General features: G+C 51.7%; 1 protein-coding gene across 1 annotated transcript in view; it reads left to right on the top strand.

The window, feature by feature from the left end:
* IGF2R (insulin like growth factor 2 receptor) overlaps positions 1-21838 on the top strand; it is a 99267-nt gene that overhangs the window by 24276 nt on the left and 53153 nt on the right. The window contains exons 7-19 of the mRNA XM_007945287.1: positions 567-672; positions 3908-4070; positions 4293-4467; positions 5312-5415; positions 10450-10614; positions 13379-13519; positions 14549-14695; positions 15852-15989; positions 16560-16701; positions 17243-17420; positions 18478-18593; positions 19115-19283; positions 19959-20138. Of these exons, the coding sequence (XP_007943478.1) occupies positions 567-672; positions 3908-4070; positions 4293-4467; positions 5312-5415; positions 10450-10614; positions 13379-13519; positions 14549-14695; positions 15852-15989; positions 16560-16701; positions 17243-17420; positions 18478-18593; positions 19115-19283; positions 19959-20138 (1924 nt within the window). The remainder of the gene's footprint in view (positions 1-566; positions 673-3907; positions 4071-4292; positions 4468-5311; positions 5416-10449; positions 10615-13378; positions 13520-14548; positions 14696-15851; positions 15990-16559; positions 16702-17242; positions 17421-18477; positions 18594-19114; positions 19284-19958; positions 20139-21838) is intronic.

Genomic DNA, 21838 nt, shown 5'->3' with positions numbered 1-21838 from the left:
AGTCAGACCCCTCCATGGGTTTCCAAGGTGGTATCACTATGGAAGTAGATTGCCCAACCTTCCTTCCAAGGAGTGGTTGGTGGGTTTGAACTGCCAGCCTTCTGGTTAGCAGTCAAATGCCTTAGGCACTACGCCACCAGAACTCCCATGTACATATATATCTATATATATTTTAAGGAGCTCTGGTGGTGTAGTGGTTAAGGTCAGTGATTCAAACCCACCAGCTGCTCCGTACAAGAAAGATGGGGCAGTCTGCTTCCATAAAGACTTACAGCCTTGGAAACCCTAGGGGGGTCTGTGAGTGGGAATTAACTTGATGTTAGTCAGTGAGAATATATATATATAGGTTTTAGACATTTTTGTGTGCTGCAGGTGAAAGGTTGTATAGCAGGTAGTTTTCCCCATCAGTGGTTCCATACCCTTTGTTCCCTGACATTGGCTGCAAGGCATCTTTTATATGTTCATGCTTCTGTTACCCACCGCCCCCCAGTCAGATGTACTGAATGTTCAGGGCAACACATTGATTTGAGTGTAACTTACACTTTTTTTTAACACATGTGGTCCAGGCTGGTCCTGACTTATGTGAAGGAAGAGGCAGCTAAGCCAGACTTCTGTGATGGTCACAGCCCGGCAGTGACTGTTACCTTTGTGTGCCCATCAGAGCGGAGAGAGGTGAGTGACCTGTCCAAGGGTGACTTCCAGTGGAGAGTAGGCCAGGGCTGATGTGGGTTGTTTACCTAGCTAGATACATAGACACAAGTTTGTGGTTAAAGGGCTGGGTGGGGCCAGGTGCTGGAAAGAGCTGGCTGTGCACATGTGCCTGGCACTATCGGGGGGACCTGGGAGAAAGCGTGCTTCCTGGGGTAGCTTCTGCCATGGGTGCGAGCCTGCCAGGGAGAGCAGTGTGTTTGTTTTCCTCAGTAACCAGAGCGGCCCCCTCCTGTGTTAACGTGGGATGGTGTTACGTTGTCGTGCTATGTGAGGTGGTTTTAGGGGGCTCACGGACAGGGTTTTTTTTTAATTCTAATAGTTTGTTAATTTTAATGCACGTTTGCAAAACCCATCAGCGTAATATCAAGCCTGAGATTTCATGGATATTAGTGCTCAATGATGATGAAGCAAATTAAAGATACTCACATGTTAAGATATACCGGTGTTGTTAAACATACTGAGAAACGAGTAGTTCAGACGGTTTCCAGATGGGGCAGAAACTCCGGGGGACACCAGTGCGGGAGAGGGGCGCCCTCCCATTCCCCTCTGCCCCCCCCCCATGCCTGTCCTCCCTCCCTGCTCGCCTGCCTCCCTGCGTCCCTCCCGGTCACTCGCAGGCAGATTTATGGCTGCTGATCGCCAGCTGTTTATTGAATGTCCTGGATGTTGTAAACTCCTCGAGGGGCACCAGTCCTACTCAGCCTTTGTCTCAGTGCCTGGCTCGCTCTGCACGTGCTGGCCTGCTGCTGACGTGTTTCCATTTTAATGGGCCCTGCGCTGCAGCATCGAACACAACCATTCCTCAGGGAGGAAGGGTAGGCTTTTCCTTCCATTCAGTTCTGCTGTCCTGGAGCGGAACACAGCGGGCCAAGCCGAATTCCTTTGCCAGACACCCACCCTCTCCCCCCGAAAAGAAGTGTGGAATTTGCTCATGCTGGCAGTTGGCCTGCATTTTGTGTGGGGCTGTGGAGAAAAGTAGCAATGCTTGTGAGGATGGCGTGGGACCGGGCAGTGTTTTGTTCTGTTGCACGTGGGTCGCTGTGAGTCGGAGCTACTTGGTGGCACCTAATCCCAGCAGCATGGAGACGGGGGCATAGTCCCAGCTCAGCGTCCCTGTTTCTGCACCTAGACTCCTACCTCACATCTGATGTCGGCCCAGCAGACCCACAGAGGAAAGCTGGTTCTGACCGGGAATCCTGACGGATGTTTATGCTTCCATATCTGCCCGCAGGCTTGCATAGGGTCTTTGAAGCCTCCACAAATGTCCTTAGCTCCTAGTGGTCCTCAGGGTTTGCCTCCCCAATCCCCCCCTCCATATGCAGTCAGAAACATTTTGTGCCTTCTCAGGGAAGGGAGGTGGGGTTCCGTCCCTTCTCCTCCGTAGGGTACAGGGCATTGGCTGTTACTAGGAGAGGAACCGCTAACCTCGCAGCAGAGTCGAGGTTCCGTCTCTGGCTTCTTGCCTGCCAGGCGGAGCTCGTGTGACACGTCTTTGGACACTTTAATACTGGAAAGATTTATTTCAGTGCAGGGAGTCCAGCTTAGGATGCAGGCCAGTTATGATGAACTGGGCTTCAGACCGTGTCTTTTTTGTACATCTGATTGTTAGTGATGCATGCTGTGTACAATGTTAAAATACATCCGTATGTTTATATGTAACGTTTCCAACTCCTAAGACAAAGGCTGGGTTTATAAAGATACTGATTAAAAAAGGCAATAATAAAATTAAAAAGAAATTGAGTTATTTGACTTAGGTCAAAACTGGCTTACAGCAGTCAGACGGAACCCTGTCTTAATTGGGGACTGCCTGTTGGCCCACTGAATGCTTGTGAGGGTTAGTATTGTAGTAAACATCCATCTTTCAAACTGATCTTAGAAAAAAGCTGTGTTGACTTGGTAGACTATAAAATTCTCCTGTTGCAAGTACAACCCTGTGGTTATTAGTGTATTCACAGCATTACATAGCCGTCTCCACAGTCAATTTGAGAATATTTTCACCCCAAAAGAAACCTCGGGCCATGTGCAGTCACTCCCTGTTCCCACCCGGCCCCTGAAGACCACGAGTCCATTTCCTGTCTCTCTGGACACTTCATGTAAACGGAATCATTGCAGCATGTGGTCCTTTGTGTCTGGCTTCTGTCACTGTGTGCTCTGCACTGCCTCACCATGTCAGGCTGCTCTGAGTGAGAGGTTAGAAGCCTGGATTCCGGGCCCTGCAGAAGATGGTTGGACGTAAAGTTTTGTGACTTACCCATGGTGTGATGTCTACGTATAACCTAGCACATGACACCGTCAGTACATAGTCCGTGACGTTGCCAACAGTGACTGTGCTCGGCTGTGAACCGAAAGGTTGGAGGGTCCCGTCAACCCCAGAGGTGTGTTGGAAGAAAGGCCTGGTGATCTACTTTCCAAAAAACCAGCCCTCGGAAACCCTGTGGATTGTGATTCTGCTCTGACACACGTGGGCTTGCCGTGAGTCGGAGTTGACGTGATGGCAGCGGGTCCTGGTTAAAGCAGTGCTCAGTATTCCTGGCACTGAGGCCAGTGGGGCCTCTCCCGAGGATGACCAAGAAGTTGGCCCTGGCCAGAATGAGTGACCTCATTAGCACCCCACAGCTCACACCGGTGATGGACGCCCTCGCTTCTGGTTTGCACAAGCAGCTCTCGGGGCAAAGTGGCAGGCCTGGAGTTTGTGGGTGGCGGCGGCTGACTTCACCCAGGAGAAGGAGCTGATTTGAACGTGCAGATGAGGGGGGAGCTCAGCCTTCAGGCCCCAAGACTCTGACAACCTTATGAAAGGGGCTGGGACTGTCTCTCCAGATGTACACACACGGCAATTTTCATCCCGTCCCAGTGAAGCACGTCTGATTTAAGGAGAGGCTGGACACACATGCCTTTTGGAAACAGTCACTGTTTGCCAAGGTTGTAACGACCAGCCCTCCGACGGTGCTAGCTCCAGGTGGGCCCCTGGCTCAGTGGAGCTCTGAATGCCAGGTGTGGGCCACACCTGTGAGGTCTCCTGTAAACCGAGCTTTCGTGAGTTAGTCGGGATGTGTTAGGAGCAGTCACGGGTCTAACAACAGGAACAGAACCGGTAAGATCCCAGCCATCTGTGAGCTTTGCAGAAGCACAGGACATCTGCATTTAAGCTGCATGTCTTAAGTTTCTCTTGCTCCTTTTCAATTGCTCCTAACAGGGCACCATTCCTAAGCTGACTGCGAAATCCAACTGCCGCTACGAGGTGGAGTGGGTCACCGAGTATGCCTGCCACAGGGGTTATTTGGAGAGTAAAACATGTTCTCTCAACAGTGAGCAACATGACGTCACCATTGACCTGACGCCGCTCGCACGGAATGGATGTGAGTAGGGGCCTCTTGCGCTGCCAGTGTGTGCCCTGTGGAGACGCAGGGTGGGAGAGGGGACCGTGGGACTGTGGCCTGAGTTAATCTGTGCCACTGGGAAGGAGAGAGCTGTGCGTAGTCTGGTCTGTAGGGAGGCTGGGATCGACGCTTGACTAATGTAATGCTGGAACTTTCTAGTATTCATGGAGATAACCACGCCTCTTCTCCACCTTTCTTCAGTGTCCTACTTCTTGTACAATACCTCGGACGGAGACGAATATAATTTTGTATTGAATGTGTGTCGAGACACCGAAGCCTACATCTGCAATACGAAAGGGGTTGCAGTTTGCCAAGTGAAGAAGGCTGATAGCACTCGAATGAAAGTGGCAGGAAGATCCCAGAACCAAACCCTGCGGTGTGTAAACAGTCTAGTGTGGTTCTGAAGGCATCGTGTCTGTCCTGTGAGACAAAGCCAGCTCCCCAAATCCTAATCCTGCTTGGCTTTCCCTGAAGTGCAGGGCAATCTGATAAGCCAGCATCCCTTCCCCTCCGGCCGAGGCAGCCCATCTCTCGTCACTGAACTAATGACAGCTGGATGTTTAGATGCCGTCGAAAGGGGGCTGCTGTTAAAATGTGCAGACCTGTTGTTTGTAAGGAGCCATGTTGTAAGAAGGATACTAAGTTAATGTAAAACAGACAGCAGCTTTGATACTTTAAAATGTATGTTTTTGAAGAATTTACATTTTTCCCTAGGAGTTTGAGACTCTCAAATGCCTTTAGCATTCTATAAAAAATTTAAACAGCTCAACATAGCCCCTCAGTGCAATTCTGGCGGCCCTTAGGCTGGTGGTGGTATTCACACCTGCACTACGCAAAGGCTCTTTTCCGGAGGTATGCCTTGCCCAGGACCCCTTGAGTCAGACTGTGTTCCTGCAGGAACGCCAGCCGCGGGACTCCTGGATGTTGTTTATTTTGTAGCAGCCCTGAAAGTGAGAGCACAAGAGTGTCTCCACGCTCACAGCAAAACCCGGGCCGCCTTCTCCGCCAGTTACGACCCTGAAGGGAAAGGATGACAGGCCTGCACTTTGGGGACTCCTTCCCTCTGGCCCTTGCTCTGCAGCTGGTAGGGAGTCTGCTGTTTGATGTCAGAGGTGATGGATGGTGGCACGCAGAAGGCTTAATGGAAACATTTCTAAGAAGCCAAGTTTCTCTCTCGGTTCCTCCGCATTTTCACGTGTATCTCTCTTCACAAACTCTAGATACTCGGATGCAGATCTTACCTTAATATACTCTGGAGGTGATGAGTGCAGCTCAGGCTTTCAGCGAATGAGCGTCATCAACTTTGAGTGCAACCAAACCGCCGGTGAGTGTGCGCTGGTGTCAGTCACGTTTTTTTGAATTGGTGGACAAGTCGGGAATTGTGTGTGCTGTGGAGGGAGGGTGGTGGAGGCATAGGGCACGTCGTGTGAGTGTGCAGCGTGTGTGTGCCGTGTGTGGATGGGGTGCGTGGCATGTAGTAGGGGTGTGGGAGGGCCTGTGGGGTGTGTGTGCCCTGTGTGTGTGATACGTACTGTGTGTGTATGTGAGGTGCGTGTGGTGTGTGTATGTGTGGTCTGTATTCTGGGAAGTGGAGCGTGGACTGGAGCAGCATTTTGGAACAGTTGTGTCTCCTTTGGACCTGGCCAGCCCTAGTCCCCAGGCTGGGCTTTGCTGTTGCTGTAATGGGTAGAGGACCCTCCCCCAATGACACACACATCCTGTTTCCATCTCCCTCCCTGCTCTGTTTGTGTTGGGAGTGGGCCCCGTGCTCCTCTTGCTGGGAGAGTTTCTGTCTTGCGTATCCCTCACACTGCAGCACGTCCAGCAGAGTAGGGCTTACCCACCGGCTTTGTTTGAGTGGGTGGCCTCTTCTTCGTGGTGGTAGTCGGCTTCAAGGCAACCCTTTTTGCAAAGTTACGACTTTTAGATTGCAGAATGTCACAGGGCAAGTTTTAGCTGAATGTTTGCTTTTATCTGAGCCATTAGGAAAAAGTTCCTTGAAACTCCAGGGCATTGGCATTTCAAACGCCCACTGTCCTTATCTTGAAGCTTGTGCACACCAGTGGTGTCTGTAGAGGGGCTGGGGGCACTCTCTCACAGCTGCAGGCCACAGCCCTGGTTGGCCTCAACGATCCCCACCCCCACCCCCCGGTAGACAGCCCTGCAGGGAGTATTCCTCCCTGGGCCTGACTTTGGTCGCTGTCCTTGTACAGCCTGCTCCGCTGAGGTGCTTGTTAGTCCTTCATTCTGTCTGTCTGGTGTGTTTCTTTGGCAGATCTTTTTTTTTTTAAATGATTTATTGCACTTGTTTTTAGGAATATACAGTAGAACATACACTGTATGTTTGGCAGTTTCAACATGTGCATTTCAGTGGCATTGATTACATTCTTTGAATTGTGCAACCACAATTCTCACCCTCCTTTATCTGAACTGTTCCTCCTCCATTAACGTCAATTCCTTGCTCCTAAGCTTCCTTATCTAATCTTGGGAGTTGCTGTTGTCAGTTTGACCCCATACAGATAGGTCTTAAAGGAGCACAGTGCTCAGGGCAGATATTCTCTACTGGTTTAAGTTAAACGGTTTGGTTTTAGGAAGAATTCAGGGAGTATTTGAGCTTGAAGGTTTAAAGATGATCTCAGGGCAGTAGTTTCAGGGGTGCATCTTGCCTCTGTGGCTCCAGAAAGTCTGGATTCCACGAGAATTTGAAATCCTGTTCTGCATTTTCTGTTTCGATCAGGTTTCTGCTAAAGAATCTTTGATCAAAGTGTTCAGTAAGGGTAGCCGGGACTCATGAGCTTTTACTGGTCTCACAGCAAAGGAGGCAGTTGTTCATGGAGACAATTAGCCACACATTCCATGTCCTCCTCTTGTTCCTTACTCTCTTTCCATGTTGCTCTAGGCGAGTAGAGACCAGTTGCACCTTGGATAGCCGCATATAAGCTGTTAAGACCCCAGGCATTACTGAGCAAACTGCGAGGTAGAACAGAAGCACTAAACATGTTATTGGGCCAATTAACTGGGATGTCCCATGAAACCGTGACTGTGAACCACCAAAGCGAGATACCAAATCCTGTATGAGGCATGTGGTTATCCATGAGCAGCGTCAGCACTGCTGTTTTTATTGTTGTAAATGTATCTCACACAACTTCCGTGTGGTGGGGCTTCTGATGATTTGGTCGTGGAGCAGATTTCTAAGTGATTTGCTGCAGGGTCTGTGAGGAGGCAGCTTCAGAGGACGTGGACTTGGCCTCGGAAGCTTGTGTTCAGAATGGTGAAGAAGAGGTCAGGAGGGGTGGTGATTCAGTGGGGTGTGATGTGAATCCACTTGGTGGATGAGAAGAATCAGGGTGGGCTTTGGGCACATCTCCTGCCTTGGGTGGGGGCTCCTGCCCTCTCTGAGCTCCGCTGGGCTCCTCACCTGGTCCACACCAGCTGCAGGAGCCTGTCTCAGAGTTGAGGTCCTCGGTTCTGTGTTCCCAGCCCCCGTGCAGTGTAGTTCACTGCTTCGTCCCCAGGCCCCAGTCCTTTAGTTACTCAGGGCTTGGTTCTGGCTGTTGATTCCCTGGGTTGGTGGTGCCCCAGCCGACCTTGCCTCCAGCAGAATCTCCTGGGACCCTGACTGCCCTGCTGTTAGACTCTCATGGTCCACATCACACACCAACCCGGTCGTGCCTTCTCTCGGCCCTACCTGTTCAGGGCTTCTATTAACACCTTGACTGAGGCCTTCGTTGAGTGTTTGACCTTCTTTGAGGGGGTGCCGGGAAGATGCAATAATGAGCCAGAAAGGCCCTCATCCAAACAGATGAAGCAGATCCCGGGAGGGGCATGTAGTCCTGGGTTCACAGGGAAGGGGGTGGACATGGAGGAATTGGGCAGGAGAGCTAAAGCCTGTGGGAGCCAAGACTTGGGGGAAAAAAGGCAAAATACCTTTTCTTTCTTTTAAACTTTTTAGTATAAAAAAATTCAAATATAAAAGTTGTTGTTGTTGTTGTTATTTGCCGTCGAGTCGGCCCCGACTCATAGCGACCCCTCCTTGGGTTTCCGAGGCAGTATCACTACGGGAGTAGGATTGCCCAACCTTCCTTCCGAGGAGTGGCTGGTGGGCTTGAACCGCCAGCCTTCTGGTTAGCAGTCAAGTGCCTTAGCCACTATGCTACCAGAGCTCCCAAAATATAAAAGTAGATGATTACAATGAAACATCCTGTGCCCAGCACTCAGATTTAAGTCATTAACGTTGCCAGCGGAGCCCCCTGCTGGTGCAGATGGTTAAGCGCTTGCCTGCTGGCGGAAAGCTTGGTGGTTAGAACCCGCCCGCTTTGGAAGCGTGCGGACGATCTGCCGCTGAGAGGTCACGGCCTTGCAGATCCTGTGGAGCAGTTACTCCTGCTGTGCACACGGGGTCACCGTGAGTCGGAATTGACTCAGCAGCAGCTAACGATGATGAGGTTTTGCCAGATTTGTTTTGTATTAACTGTGTCCTTGATGAAAGAGGACACTTCACTTGACCTGTAGAAAAGGGCATTCCTTTATACAACCTCGGTACTGTTCCTGTGCCTAGTGAAACGAGTGGTGCCCAAATATCAGAAGTCAGTGCTGGCACCAGCCTGCTCTTGTGAGTGTGACAGGGACATGGGCTTAGAGACGCTGGGATTTAGGGGAAGGGTTTCCTGCATCCTTTCAGGCAGGATTTGGATCATGAATTACTTACAATCCTTCCTGCTCCGTGACTCTGTACTCCAAACTCGGGAGCAAACTGTGTGTGTTCCAGAATGGTTTCATCATAGCTTTGCTCACATCTACACGGAGTCTGGAGATAGTTAGTGCGTTGGTGGATTCTGGGCTTACTGGGTAAGTGGGTTTTTGAATGTGTGTGTGCCTAAGGCCCTCGACTGCCGACTAGAAGGCTCTCAAACCCACCAGCCACTCCTCGGAAGGAAGGTTGGCCCATCTACTTCCACAGTGATACTGCCTCGGAAACCCAAGGAGGGGTCGCTGTGAGTCGGGTCCGACTTGACGGCACATAATAATAACAACAACAATAATGTAAAGTGGTTTATAATTGAACTTGGAACATCAAGAATTACTTATGCTTATGACTCTAAGATTCATGAATATTTAAGGTGCAAAGGTACATAAACTGACCCTTTTAGCCATTATATTGATATATTAAAAACAAACTCGCTGCCATTGAGTTGGTTCTGACTCATAGCGACCCCCTTTGGATTTCCGACGCTCTAAATCTCTGTGGAAGTACATTGCCTCATTTTCCTGACATGGAGTGGCTGATGGGTTTGCACCGCCTACCTTTTGCTTAGCAGTCGAGTGCCTCAGGCACTGTACCACCAGAGCTTCTCACGTTTATATATGTATGTATATAAAACTAACATCTTTGTTGGTTTCAGTAACATACGTGCTGCAGTTTGATGTCATGTAACACCTTATTGTTAGTGACTCAGTCAAACAAGGATGTGGCTCGTTCTGGGGAGGAGTGACTCTGTTAGCACAGATCATGGAACCATCCAGGGCTCAGCGCTCTGTGCACTGAAGGTTTATGTCTCACTCACACCACGCTCCACGTGGGGCTGGGGTGGTGTGGAGTTCTGCTCCAGGCAGCCATTCAGGGCCAGGTTCTTGCCATCTTTACCGCCAGGGTTCCCAGGTCTCTGCAGAACAGGGACAGTATACTTTTTTTTTTTTAATGTCCAGAATTCAATTGCATAATGTGACTTTGAGTGCAAGGAGGCTGGAAGGTGTGGCTTAGCTGTGTACTTAGGCAAAAGCTCCATGCTTGGTGAGTAGGTGGTGTTGTGTTTGCAGCAGAGGAATGGGCTTTGCCAGCTCCGTTTGGGCAGAGGGTGCCTTTGTTTGCTGGAAACCTCTGCTCCCCGTCGGCTGCCCATGGAATCTGAGCACCAGGAAGTTGCACTGGAGTGTTGGGGTCTGGGTGCTGGAAGAGCCAGCATGGTGTGTCCAGGATTGTGTGGTTTAGTGGGAAGTGGGAGAGGCTGCGTGTGTGGAGTTGTGTGGGCAGTCACAGAGCCTGTGAGGCCAAGCCTTGCTCTGTCACCCGGCCCTCTTCAGTGTCCGTTTGATCTCCTCTCGTGGTGGCTGTAGACAGGCTTCTCACTTATTTGGAATATTCTTCCAAGATGAACAGATCCGACCCTCCGTTGAAGGGTCTGCGTCCGAGTGTCTGAAATGTTAAGAAGCTGCTTGACCCTGGTCCCCAGAGCGTTTGGCCTGGGACTTTTTAGCCGACTACTGGCACCGGCTCCTTTTACTCTCTTCCCTTATTCCTCTGACATTCTGAGCTCTTGTCGCATCCTGCAGTTTGACTTTCCCCTTGGCAAATTCACAGGTAACCACGGAAAAGGAGTCCCTGTGTTCACGGGGGAGGTGGACTGCACCTACTTCTTCACATGGGACACCAAGTATGCCTGTGTCAAGGAGAAGGAGGACCTGTTGTGTGGTCTCAGTGACGGGAGGAGGCGGTACGACCTGTCCCCTCTGGCTCGACACTCAGGTAGGTCTGAGGCTGTGGGGCCATGTCTGTGCGTCTGGGGGTCCCCGGCCTCTTCCTGGAATGGCTCGGGACATGCTGCTGCTGTACTCTTGAACGCAGTCCACTGATGGTGTCGTGGTCTTCCTCGTTCCTGTTCCTTCTCACGTGGCAGCATGGATTAGGAACAGCCCCGAGATGGGAGAAAACGCCCGACTTCGAAGCTGGCGTCGCCATTTGCCAGCTCTGCTACCTTCCTCGTCTTGTTGATAGTTTAATAAAGACCCCCAGGCCCTGTGCCTCGGGTTAAATCCTTTTTATTTTTCAGTTGAAACTCCTGCGACAGCTTTCAGGCAGGCAGCATCTCCGTGTAGCACACGACCTCTCAGGTTCCGAGGGTGACATGCTAGGTGTTAAGAGTTGGGCTAGGCTTCAGTTTGTACCTTTTGGCCCCCAAACTTTTCCCGGTATCTCACTGCTTCAAATCCGCCTCATCACTGGTGTTGACATTGCCTCCCAGCCTCACTGCTCTCTTGTGCAGAGATCAGCGGAGGGGAGGGTGGTGGGTGAGCTCTTGGGAGGCTGGGAAGTGCGTGAACGAGAAGGTGGGGTTGGTCCTCCAGGCCTTGGCTCCTGGTGAATGCCTGCCGAATTGTGTCGATGGATTTACCGACAAGTGTTCGTTGAGCATTTGGGTTCAGACTTGGTGCTGAGGGTGCTGTGGGGAGCTTGGGGCCTGTCCTCGCCCTCGTGTGGCTACAGTTTAACAGAAAGAAGAAGATTGAATTGTACATGTGGGAGCTTGTAGCAGGGTGTGGCAGGGGTGCCTGATCTAGCCGAGGACTTCCCGGTTTGCTCTTTCCGCAGCCCTGGAAGTCAGGCCGTTGCAGACAGTTGTACCTGTTGGGTAGAGGTAGCGTGTGAGGCCGCGAGTGACTTGCCCAAAGTCACACTGTCCACAGCTACTGGAGGACTGCCTTCCATGCTGCCCTAGTCCTCATCTGCTTTGACCAGTGTGGCACCAGCAAGGGGAGTCCTCTTTTGTGCAGTGTCCCCGTGTGTCCCTTTGAACATAGACCTCTGCTGTAAGTGTTATGTGTTAAGGCCTCATCTCAGGAGCAGGTGGTCTGTGCGTAGGTAAGATGTACTGTCGGGCTGTTGGCAACAGTGCTGTGGTCACTTCTGGTCCAGGTGTGCTCTCAGGGAGCGGGGCTAACTTGGAACCAGAGGCCCAGCTCAGGATTGCACGGCTACTACCAGCTACATGTCCTTAAGCAAGGGCCTGCCTTGTCCCGCCCCTGCCGCCTTCAGTAAGCTGAGTGTGCTGGTGCTGTCCCTCGTGTCTAAGGCTTTCAGCGTCACCATGTCAGGATGCAGCCTCAGATGTGGGAGGGGTTCAGGATGCAGCCAGTAGCCTGCCTGCTGCATCTCTGGGTGTTTGCACCCCGATGAACCTAAGAAGGCTGGATGGCATGAGCGGAAATCCCACCTTCTGGTATACCAAGAAACCTCTTGAAAGCTCTCAGGTTCTGTTCGGGCGGCCCTTGTTTACACATGTCTTCACCTGTGGTTTCTTCCAGGCTGTGTTTGAGCCAGTTCTTGGCCCACCACCTGTGAACCGTGGGCTTCCTGCCTTCTGAATACTGGTTCTCGACATGCACCAGAAGTGTTTTTCAATTAGAGCCTCCCTCTGGATGTATTTATGTGTCTTTCTTCCCTTCCCTGCTGTCGGCGCGGCGCTGTGGCTGTCGGCAGCAGTGGCTGGCTGTGGCCTCTCTCCGTTGCTGTAGAGCTCTCAGCTCTCTGCTGTGCTCCCGCCACCTGCTGTTAAGGTGGATTTGGTTCTGCTGGGACGTGACTGGATCACGCACCTTTGGTGTTGAGAGCCCATGGCTGTGTGCCATCCTGTGGCACGGAGCACGAAGCCCTGCGCTCATTCTGGGCTTCTCTTGTGTGGGATGCAGGTCTCTCCTCACCACACAGCCCTTGACAGGTTGGAGGCTGGAGGTGTCCTTGGTGGGGGTCTTTCTGCTAGACCCCCAGGCCACCCTGGCTTCCTGATAGGTTTTTCTGTTTCTGATTTCACACTGGGGGAGCTCTGGAGAATTTTGCTGTTCGATTCTTGATCCCCGCCCCCATGTAAACCTCCTCTTCTGAGTGTTGGAGTGTGGTTTGTGTCCAACTCATTTAAAAATCTCAGAATCTGTGGGAGGTTCTGAGCCTTCAGCCTGCCTGGGTCACAGGGCTGTGAGGGCCAGGGGTTGGTGACTATCTCAGTTTCCTGTGGCTGTGTAATGAAAATACCATAGCCAGTGCCTTAAAAAACAAGTGTTTGTTTTCTCACAGTTCTGGGGTCTGGAGAGGAGTTTGAAGTCTGAGTCAGGCTGTGCTGGTTCCTTCTGCGGGTGTGCTCCTAGTTCTTGGAGGCTGCTGTTGCTCCTTGGCGTCCTCTGCAGCTGGTCGATTCCTTACATTCTGTCTTCCCCTGGGAGCGCCTGCCCTGTGTCCCACGCCACTTAGGAGGGCTTAGGACTAGGACTTGCCCTGCCTCCAGTAGGACTTCCCTGATAAGATCCTCAAGGAAAGGGCAGGTTTCCTCAGACAAGATCTCATTCACAGGCACAGGGGTTGGGTCAGTGTAACTGTTTTGGGGGACCACTCAGCCCAAGACAGGGACCTAATACTTCATGAGCTCAGGGCCCTTTCCTTTTGGCTTCATCACCACGTAATGTGACTGACAGAAGAATAATCATTGCCTTTTGCTAAAAGAAAGAGTTTTCCGTTACAGAACGAGAACAGAATTGGGAAGCCGTGGATGGCAGCCAGGCAGACATGGAAAAGAAGCATTTTTTCATTAATGTCTGTCACCGAGTGCTACAGACGGGCCAGGCGAGAGGCTGCGCCGAGGACGCAGCTGTGTGCGCTGTGGGTGAGTGGGGGCTGGGGGTACCCAGTTGCGCCCAGTCTGGAGTGAGTTATGAAGTCTTCCCGTGGCTTATCTAGGCCTCCTTTTCGTGGGTTCAATATATAAAGAAAACGTAAAGGAAAAAAGTTAGTGATGCGATTGTAGGAAACTGTGTGACGCCCTTTGAAAATGTGGAACTTCGATTGTCCTGAAGTGGGCCAGTGCCTTCTGAACCTAGGTTGGATTGAGGGAGTGATCCTAGCATTCAGACATGTCTGTAGACCAGGCTGCAATGGAAGCCTTTCTTAAGCTGTGGTCCTAACATGGTCTTTTGAAAAGCATGGCCGGGGGCCTCCTTGGAAGGACTTTGGGACACAGGTTTGTATTTTAGCTTAGAAAAGCAGCTGGACAGATGGTCCCCTGGCTGGCCCACTCAGCAGGCGTGGTTCTTCCTGCTTTGTTCACGGTGCTGCTCTGAGCCCTTGGCTGTGGTTTCTAGAGCACGTGTGTCTCAGGGTGGCTGAGCCCCTGACGATGGGGGGGATCACATTGCTCCACGAACTTGCCCCCTCATCCTTCCCTTGTTCCCATGGAGATCAGTGCTTACCTTTCATGGCCCTCTGAGCCTGGAGGTGGCCTTGGAGCCCTCGTCCACGTGGCTGCCACATGTCACTCAAGACTTGGCACTCAGGGAAGGCTTGTTTCCCACCCTGGCCTGCCTGTGCGGGCCGGGGCTGGGCAGGGGCATGGTGCCCAGGCTGGGCTTTTGCTGACTTTGGATGCTTCATCATCTGTGTCGGAGTCTCTGGTGGCACAAGCGTTGAAGTGCTGGGCTATCGACCGGCAGGTGATAACCACCAGAGCTACCTGGGAAGGAAGACGTGGGATCTGGGTCTGAGAAATGGGCCACTGAAATCCCGATGGAGCACAGCTCTGACATACATGGGGTCACATGACTCGGGACTGACTCGATAGTCACCGTCCGTCTTGTCTTCGCCAGGGTCGTTTTTAACTGTGCCCTTCTGTGTGTGTGTCTCCCCCACCCCTTTCCAGATAAGAATGGAAGAAGTAAAAATCTGGGAAGATTTTTGTCTTCTCCCACAAAAGACAAAGGAAACGTTCAGCTCTGTTACTCAGACGGTGATGCTTGTGGTCGTGGCAAGAAAATAAAAACAAATATTACGTTTGTTTGTAAACCAGGTAAAAATTTTTTAGCAAAGACATTACAGTGACTTTTGTCAGAGGGCTGCCTTTATCCTTCACCCTCTCTTCTTCCTTGGTCACCGTGAAGTCCACATGCAAGGGGGTGCCGAATATTTTCGGCTCCGGAATTCAGTGGTGGGGGTAGGTGGGTCAACTGGGTTTTATCCTTCACCCGTCTCCCCTCCCCCAACCAGCCTGGAATTGGTGATGCCCTGTGCCTCACCACCCCGTACCCAATGGCCTTGTGGCATACTGTGCCCCGCTGCCCTCTCATGGCCCCGGCACCCCATGCCCCACTGCCCGGCACTGTGCCCCACCGAGGGCAGTTTTGTTGCGATTCCCTGATAAGCTGTGTCAGCTGGGCTTCCCCTTCCTTTGATACAATGAAAGTTATGCGGGTCACTTAACTTCCTCTGAAGGCTGGAAGGAATGGTAACCGTTTAAAACGCAGTGGGTAATGCCACCCTTTAGATTCAGTGCTGGCTCTCACCTTTATGTACAGGTACGCATTGTTTCCAGAGTCCGATCTGCATGTATGCACACGTTTATATTTACAATAGAGCATTTTGTAAATACTCTCATGTTTCAAATTATTACTATACTTTCAGGGGGGCTTCTTTGCTGGTGAGGCATGGCTTTGCCCTTTTGAAACATCCGATTGTTGGAATAATAGCCTGTTTTCAGGAGGGAATCTGCACGCTTCCGTAGCCTCTCCCCACCTCATGGTGATAAGCTGCCTTTGGATAAGTTCCCAGCTGTAGAATGGGTCAGAATAGGACCAATATTTGACACTCAGTGTATTTTACCTAGTTTCCCACCACTTCTGCCAGGTCTGTTTTTAACAGAGTGAGACTCGGGTTCTGGATGGAACAAACGGTTTGATCTCGACTTCTAACCTGAAGGTTGGTGGATCAAACCCACCTAGCAGTGCCATGGAAGAAAGGCCTGGTGACCTGTTTCCGTGACGATTATAGCCGGGAAAACCCTGTAGAGCTCAGTTCTCCTCTGTAGTGCCCGGGCTCTCCAGGAGTAGGCCCCAACTTGCGGCGCTGGTAGTTCAGTCTTGCTTCTGCCAAGTCTGTTTTTCACAGAGTGAGAACAAGGCAAGATTTTCAGGAGTGGATTCGTGATCGTTTCTTCCCCCCGTCGACAGGTGATTTTGAAAGTGCTCCAGTGCTGAGAAGTTTTGGGGACAGTGGTTGCTTCTACGAGTTTGAGTGGCACACGGCTGCTGCCTGCGTGCTGGCCAGGGCAGAGGGCGAGAACTGCACCGTGCTGGATTCCCAGGCAGGTGGGTATTGTGTGATGTCAGTTGTATCTGCTTCCTTTTTAAAAACATTTTTATGAACGTTTCATAGATAACCTCCTTTAGAATTGTGTTCCTACTATCTGACCAAAATTCTGAAAACCTGATGTTTGGGGCTTGTTGGAGATATCAAAGATAGTATCTAAACCCACTGCTGAGATAAGCGTGCTGAGTGACACGCCTGAGGAGCACAGGGCAGTAAGTCATGTGTGAAAAGGCTTTTCACGTGAGTTCTAGCCAAGACGTGTATCCTGGGGACCCTTGACAAGCAGACCATTGGACTGTGGTCGTCATATGAGCTTTGAACATACTGGTTGTTTATTAGCCCTGCTGTTACAGGCTTCCAGTGTTTCAGGTTTACACAGTGAAAGGGGTTGGTGGTGTTGACTCCATTTCCAAGGAAAATACTAGTAACGTCAGCCTTGGTGGCCTGTGGGTAAAGTGTCTTTGTCCCTGGGAAGAATGTCTATCTCTCCATGCTGTGGACATGAAGTCACTTTTGGTGACTGAGTTCTGACTGACCTTAAGTATTTTGATCTGTTTGTTCTTGTATAGGGTTTTCTTTTGATTTGTCACCTCTTGCAAAGACAAGTGGCTATAAAGTTGAAACAGAGGAGTATGACTTTTACATAAATGTGTGTGGCCCTGTGACTCTGAACTCTTGTGAGAACTCAGGAGCGTGTCAGGTTGCAAAAAGGCAAGTACCTGTTTTCTGCCATGGAGTGTTCTGAGGTATTCTGTGTCGACACGTACTTTATTCAGGAATGAGTCTGTCCTCTTCTGAGGTTGTTACGTTTATGACAAGCATTTCGATGCTGAGAAGGTCTGGCCTGAACACCAAGCGCTCAGAGTTTCCTGCCACAGAGAAAGGGACAAACCTCCCTTGGAGGGTGTGAGTTATGTGATACTTCAGCTCTGTGTGCTCTGTGCCCGTCAGGTGTGAGGTAGATCCTCGTGCTCCTGTTTCTCCATTCTGTGTGCTACCTCTTAACATGCAGCCAGTGGTGCTGAGAGTGGATTTGGGTCCCAGTGAGCAGGGGAGGGTGGGCTGGGGTGAGAGCCCTCTTACTCTGCACCCCCACAAGGGTGCCCCACTTGGAAATCCTTACCTTGTGTGGTAGACTACTCCGGGTCCTGGGAATTCCAGCGCATCGGCCCTTCCCCAAATACGGCGGCATTAGTGTGTTTCTGGTTGTAGTGTCTCTTCTGAGGGACGTCTGTTCGTTTGTTTGTTTTAGTGACAAGAAGGTTTGGAACCTGGGCCTGAGTAATGCTAAGCTTTCGTATTATGACGGGATGATCCAGCTGAACTACAGGGATGGCACCCCCTATAATAATGCAAAGCATACTCCGAGATCGACACTCATCACTTTCCTCTGTGACAGAGACGCTGGAGTGGGTGCCCCTGAGTATCAGGTAGGGATTGTCCCATGTATGTGTGTGCGTGTACGTATCAGTGAGGGAAGTGGGCAGAGATGCCCACCTCCACGAGGCAGGGAAGCAGCAGCAGCATTACTGCAGGGCTGACTTCCCTAACATACAATGTGGTTTTCGTAACCTGTGAGATACGGGCCACAATGCTCCCCCTTGGGTCACTGGTAGTCCCCTCCCCTGGCTTTGGGGAAAATGAACCTGTCCCGGGCCCTTTGTTTAGAGGCAGAGCTGGTGGTAATGGGTCTGGTTTCCGTCATTCTTCTCAGGCCTCCCAGGCAGGGAGTGGTGTCATTCTTCGGGCTGTGTGGTCCTGGGCATGTACCTCGGTGACAGCCTGCGTGGCGATGCGGGGCAGAGAACACACAGAAACGTCAGGACTCATCTCTCAGTCCCATTTAGCAGAGGGTCCAGTTCCATCTGAATCCATTGTCGGGCGGTCTTCCTCTTAATAAAGTGAACAGAGAAAGGCAAAGGAAAAGTGTTTTTTAACAATCCTTTTTTTTTATGGTGGGGAAGTATATATAACAAGCAACAAAACGTTGCTATTTCAGCCGTGTTTCTAGGTACAGTGCAGTGCCGTTACTTGTGTCCCCCACATTGTGCAGCCATCACCACTACCTGTTTCTAAATTCTCCGTCCCCCTGAACAGATTCTCAGTTTTCCTCAAGCCGTACCTCCCACCCCCTCCTGCCACCTGTCCCTGGTCACCACCATAGCCTTTGGTCCCCATGCACTGGCCTCTTCTAGATGTTGTATATAAGTGGGATCAACAGCCTCTGTCCTCTCGTGGCCTACTTCATGCAGCATAATGTCCAGCTTCATCCAGGTCATAGCACGTATTTTGTTTCTCTTTATGGCTGGGGGATACTCCGTTGTGTGGATTTTGTCAGTCCACTCATCTGTTGATGTTAAACTGTGTGTGAGAGAGGGGTTTTTCTTTCAGAAATGCCACTGTCCGTGTTGAAGGTCCGGCTTTGTGTCACGTTTCCTCTTCTTTGACTGCCCCTTCCCCCCGTCACCCTCCTCGGTGTGTCGTTAGGAAGAAGACAACTCGACCTACAACTTCCGCTGGTACACCAACTACGCCTGCCCCGAGGAGCCCCTGGAGTGTGTTGTGACAGACCCCATCACACTGGAGCAGTACGACCTTTCCAGGTGAGGGGCTTCCTCGGGGCCTGCCTGCTTGGCCCTTGGGGTCAGGTCCAGCGCTGGGTCCAGAGTCTGGGCTGAGGCTGCAGAGCTGGTCACGGTGGCCACACGACTGCCGACGGTGGGAAGTGATGTCAGTGCTGGGGTGCAGTGTCAAGTGGTGAGCTTGACGCCGTGTGAATTTGAGTGATGCTCTGGTAGTCGTTGTGATACCGGTGGGGGACGCGTGCTGTTTGGTGTTCTGAGATGTGAGTTTGCCCCTGGATGGCACAGACACCCTCCTGCCCGTCTCTGGTTCTGAACCTTTAGCGTTCGCTGTTTGCAACCATAACTGTCACCACAGAGGTTCAGGTAGTTTGAGAGCCCACGGCCTGCAGAGTTGGCTGTGGTCATGGTCAGTCAGGAATCGTGGAATGGCAGTCCCGCCTCATCCAATGTGTCTGTATTTCTCCAACTGTCTAGGAATAAATGGTTACACTGAGCTGTGTAAGCTCTCTAAAAGCATACATTTTGCTCTGAATCTGTAGTCTAGCAAAATCCGAAGGCAGCCATGGTGGAAACTGGTATGCCATGGATAATGCTGGTGCACGGGCCACCTGGAGGAAGTACTACATCAATGTGTGTCGGCCCCTGAACCCGGTGCCTGGCTGTGACCGCTTTGCCTCTGCGTGTGAGATGAAATACAAGCGTGAGCAGGTGAGCCTGCCACCGCCCCCCCAGTCCCGGGTGTCATCCTGTCATGTGACCCCCACGTGTGGGAGCTGGTTTGGACTCCCAGATCAGAGCCACCTGCCTGCTGGAGTGGGGCCCTGGACGTGTGCATGGGCTGTCCCTGTAAACCGATCTCCTGACAGATGTGGACAAACCTAAAAAACAAGTTCCTGGTGTTGGTGACCTTTGCTCACAGTGAAGGGCAGAGGGAGCCCGCATTCGGAAGTGCCCTTTCCGTGGTTCAGCAGATATCCGTGAAGAAGTCGTGTTTGCTTGCTGGCAAATGCTACTGGGCTGGCTGGGAGGACGTGGGCTTGAGCAAGTGGCTGCGGGTGGACTTGGCCCGCGCTCTTCTGGTGCCAGGCTGTGCTTGGCTGTCCGGTGGGGTTCCGCTCCTGCCGGAACTTTTCGCCACATCCTCTTGGTCCCCATGCAGGGCAGTGTGAAAGGTGTGTGTGCTGTAGAAACCGGCTTCCTCAGAGAGCTTGTCTGGAATCGCTTTTCTCAGCGTCCTCACTGGCGGCTTGGGAGTCTTATGGGGAAGGAGGAGAGTGCCCTCTGGTGGTCAGACACCTTCATGGCGCCATGACCGCTGCTCCATCAGAGCGAGGAAGTCACTTGTGTTCCAAGGGAAAGTCCAACGGATGTGCTTACTTGCAGGGGTCATCTTCTGAGATCGTCTCCATCAGTAACTTGGGCATCGCGAGGGCAGGTCCCACAATTGAAGACAGGGGCAGCCTCCTCCTGGAGTATGTGAACGGCTCGGCCTGCAAGACCAGCGACGGCCAGCTGACCAACTACACCACACGGATCCACCTCATCTGTTCCCCGGGCAGCGTGGTGCGTGGCAGGGCATCGGGGTGGGAAGTGCTCCCGCCCTGTCTGCTGAGCGGCCTGCTGTGTCTCAGCTCGGGTGGCAGAGGAGTGTGCTTGGGCTCAGCCCTGCCTTAGGTCAGCCTGTGCCGCGACTGGGAGGAGCGAGGACTTTGCCGTGGGTGCTCCTGTGGCGGATTTCTGAAGCTTTAGCCTCAAAGCCTGTCACTGTGTCAGCCTGTGCCCGACACGGTCCGTCCTGTGGGCTTGAATCCCCCCTGGAATTGTACAGACACCCCACCCCTTCGGGGATGGTTTGGTGTGTGAAGCCCAGAGTTCATAGGGGAGGACGCTGAGTCCAATGTGTCCCAGACACACAGAGAAGAACAGACAGGGAACATGATAGCAAAACGAGCTGATGGGGCAAGGCAGAGAGCCGAGACAGTGCTGAGGGGCTTTTGGCCCTGAGTTCCTTTGCTGGGGACACAGAGTAGAAAACTCCAAACAGAAATGCTGGGGGCCTGGGGGACTGAGGTCTCATCCCAGTTCTTTTCCACCTGGATGTTAATGCTTTTATTGGGTCTTACAATAATTTAAAAATTGTTGGGTAAATCCAGAGTGGGGACACTGAGGTCGTGTTTATGATCGGATGAGTATTTTAAAAGTCTAGGTGCATTCCAGTTTCCTCTAGGCTCATTGAAATGAACTAGCATTCCCTGCTCTCCGTCTGAAACCAGTTGCTGTCAAGTCAGCCTTGACTCACAGTGACCCATGTGGTCAGAATAGAACTTGAACTTTTAATGTCTGGGCTTTAAAAGATCACCAGATCTTTCTTAGGCGGCACCTCCCCCCTTTTGATTAGCAGTGGAGTGTGTTAACCATTGACACCACCGAGGCTGGTGGACTTTCAGTCGCGGCCTGTCCAGTCGCTTGGAGACCCCCAGGTGACTTGCACTGTCTGTCAGCACACCAGTCTATGCTTCACTGAACGTTCTATGCTTCGTTGAACATTCTAGAGGACCTCTGTGAAACAGGCCTGGTGTTCGCTGGCTAAGTGCAGGCCCACAAATGACATTATAAACACGTGATCCTTTGTGTGCTCTGAGCAGGGGCTCCATGCCCTTCTCTGGGTCCTGAGAAGGAATCCCCAGAGCTTTGATTCCAAAGGCACAGGCCTGCCCCCAGAGGGCTTCACGGTCAGCGTACTTGGGCCCCTGTTGTCCCTTCCTCAGAACCTTGACTATGCACCTACCCTTCTCTGTTTTCTGGACACTGAGGTACTGGATGGTTCCAGTAATTTTGTTTGGACCCTTAGTGTATCAGCTTTTCTAAGAAAGCTTACTTGATGGTGTGTTTTGATTTTCAGGGTAATCTCACATTGTCACTGTCCCTCAGCATGTGCACAGGGCTGATATACTGCGCAGGCCCTGCACGTCCTCACGGACTGATGAGAGAATTCCCCGTTACCAGATGCCCCGTTGTCATTGAGTACGTTCCGAGTCACAGCGACTCTGTAGGACAGAGCAGAACACTGCATGGGCCCTGCACGTCCTCACGGACTGACTAGAGAATTCCTCGTTACCAGATGCCCTGTTGTCATTGAGTACGTTCCGAGTCGCAGCGACTCTGTAGGACAGAGCAGAACACTGCATGGGCCCTGCACGTCCTCACGGACTGACTAGAGAATTCCTTGTTACCAGATGCCCTGTTGTCATTGAGTACGTTCC

This window comes from Orycteropus afer, unplaced genomic scaffold (genome assembly GCF_000298275.1).
Source record: "Orycteropus afer afer isolate SDZICR_OR568_19922 unplaced genomic scaffold, OryAfe1.0 scaffold00135, whole genome shotgun sequence".
NCBI lineage: Eukaryota > Metazoa > Chordata > Mammalia > Tubulidentata > Orycteropodidae > Orycteropus > Orycteropus afer.
This window is presented reverse-complemented; position numbering and strand designations above follow the sequence as displayed.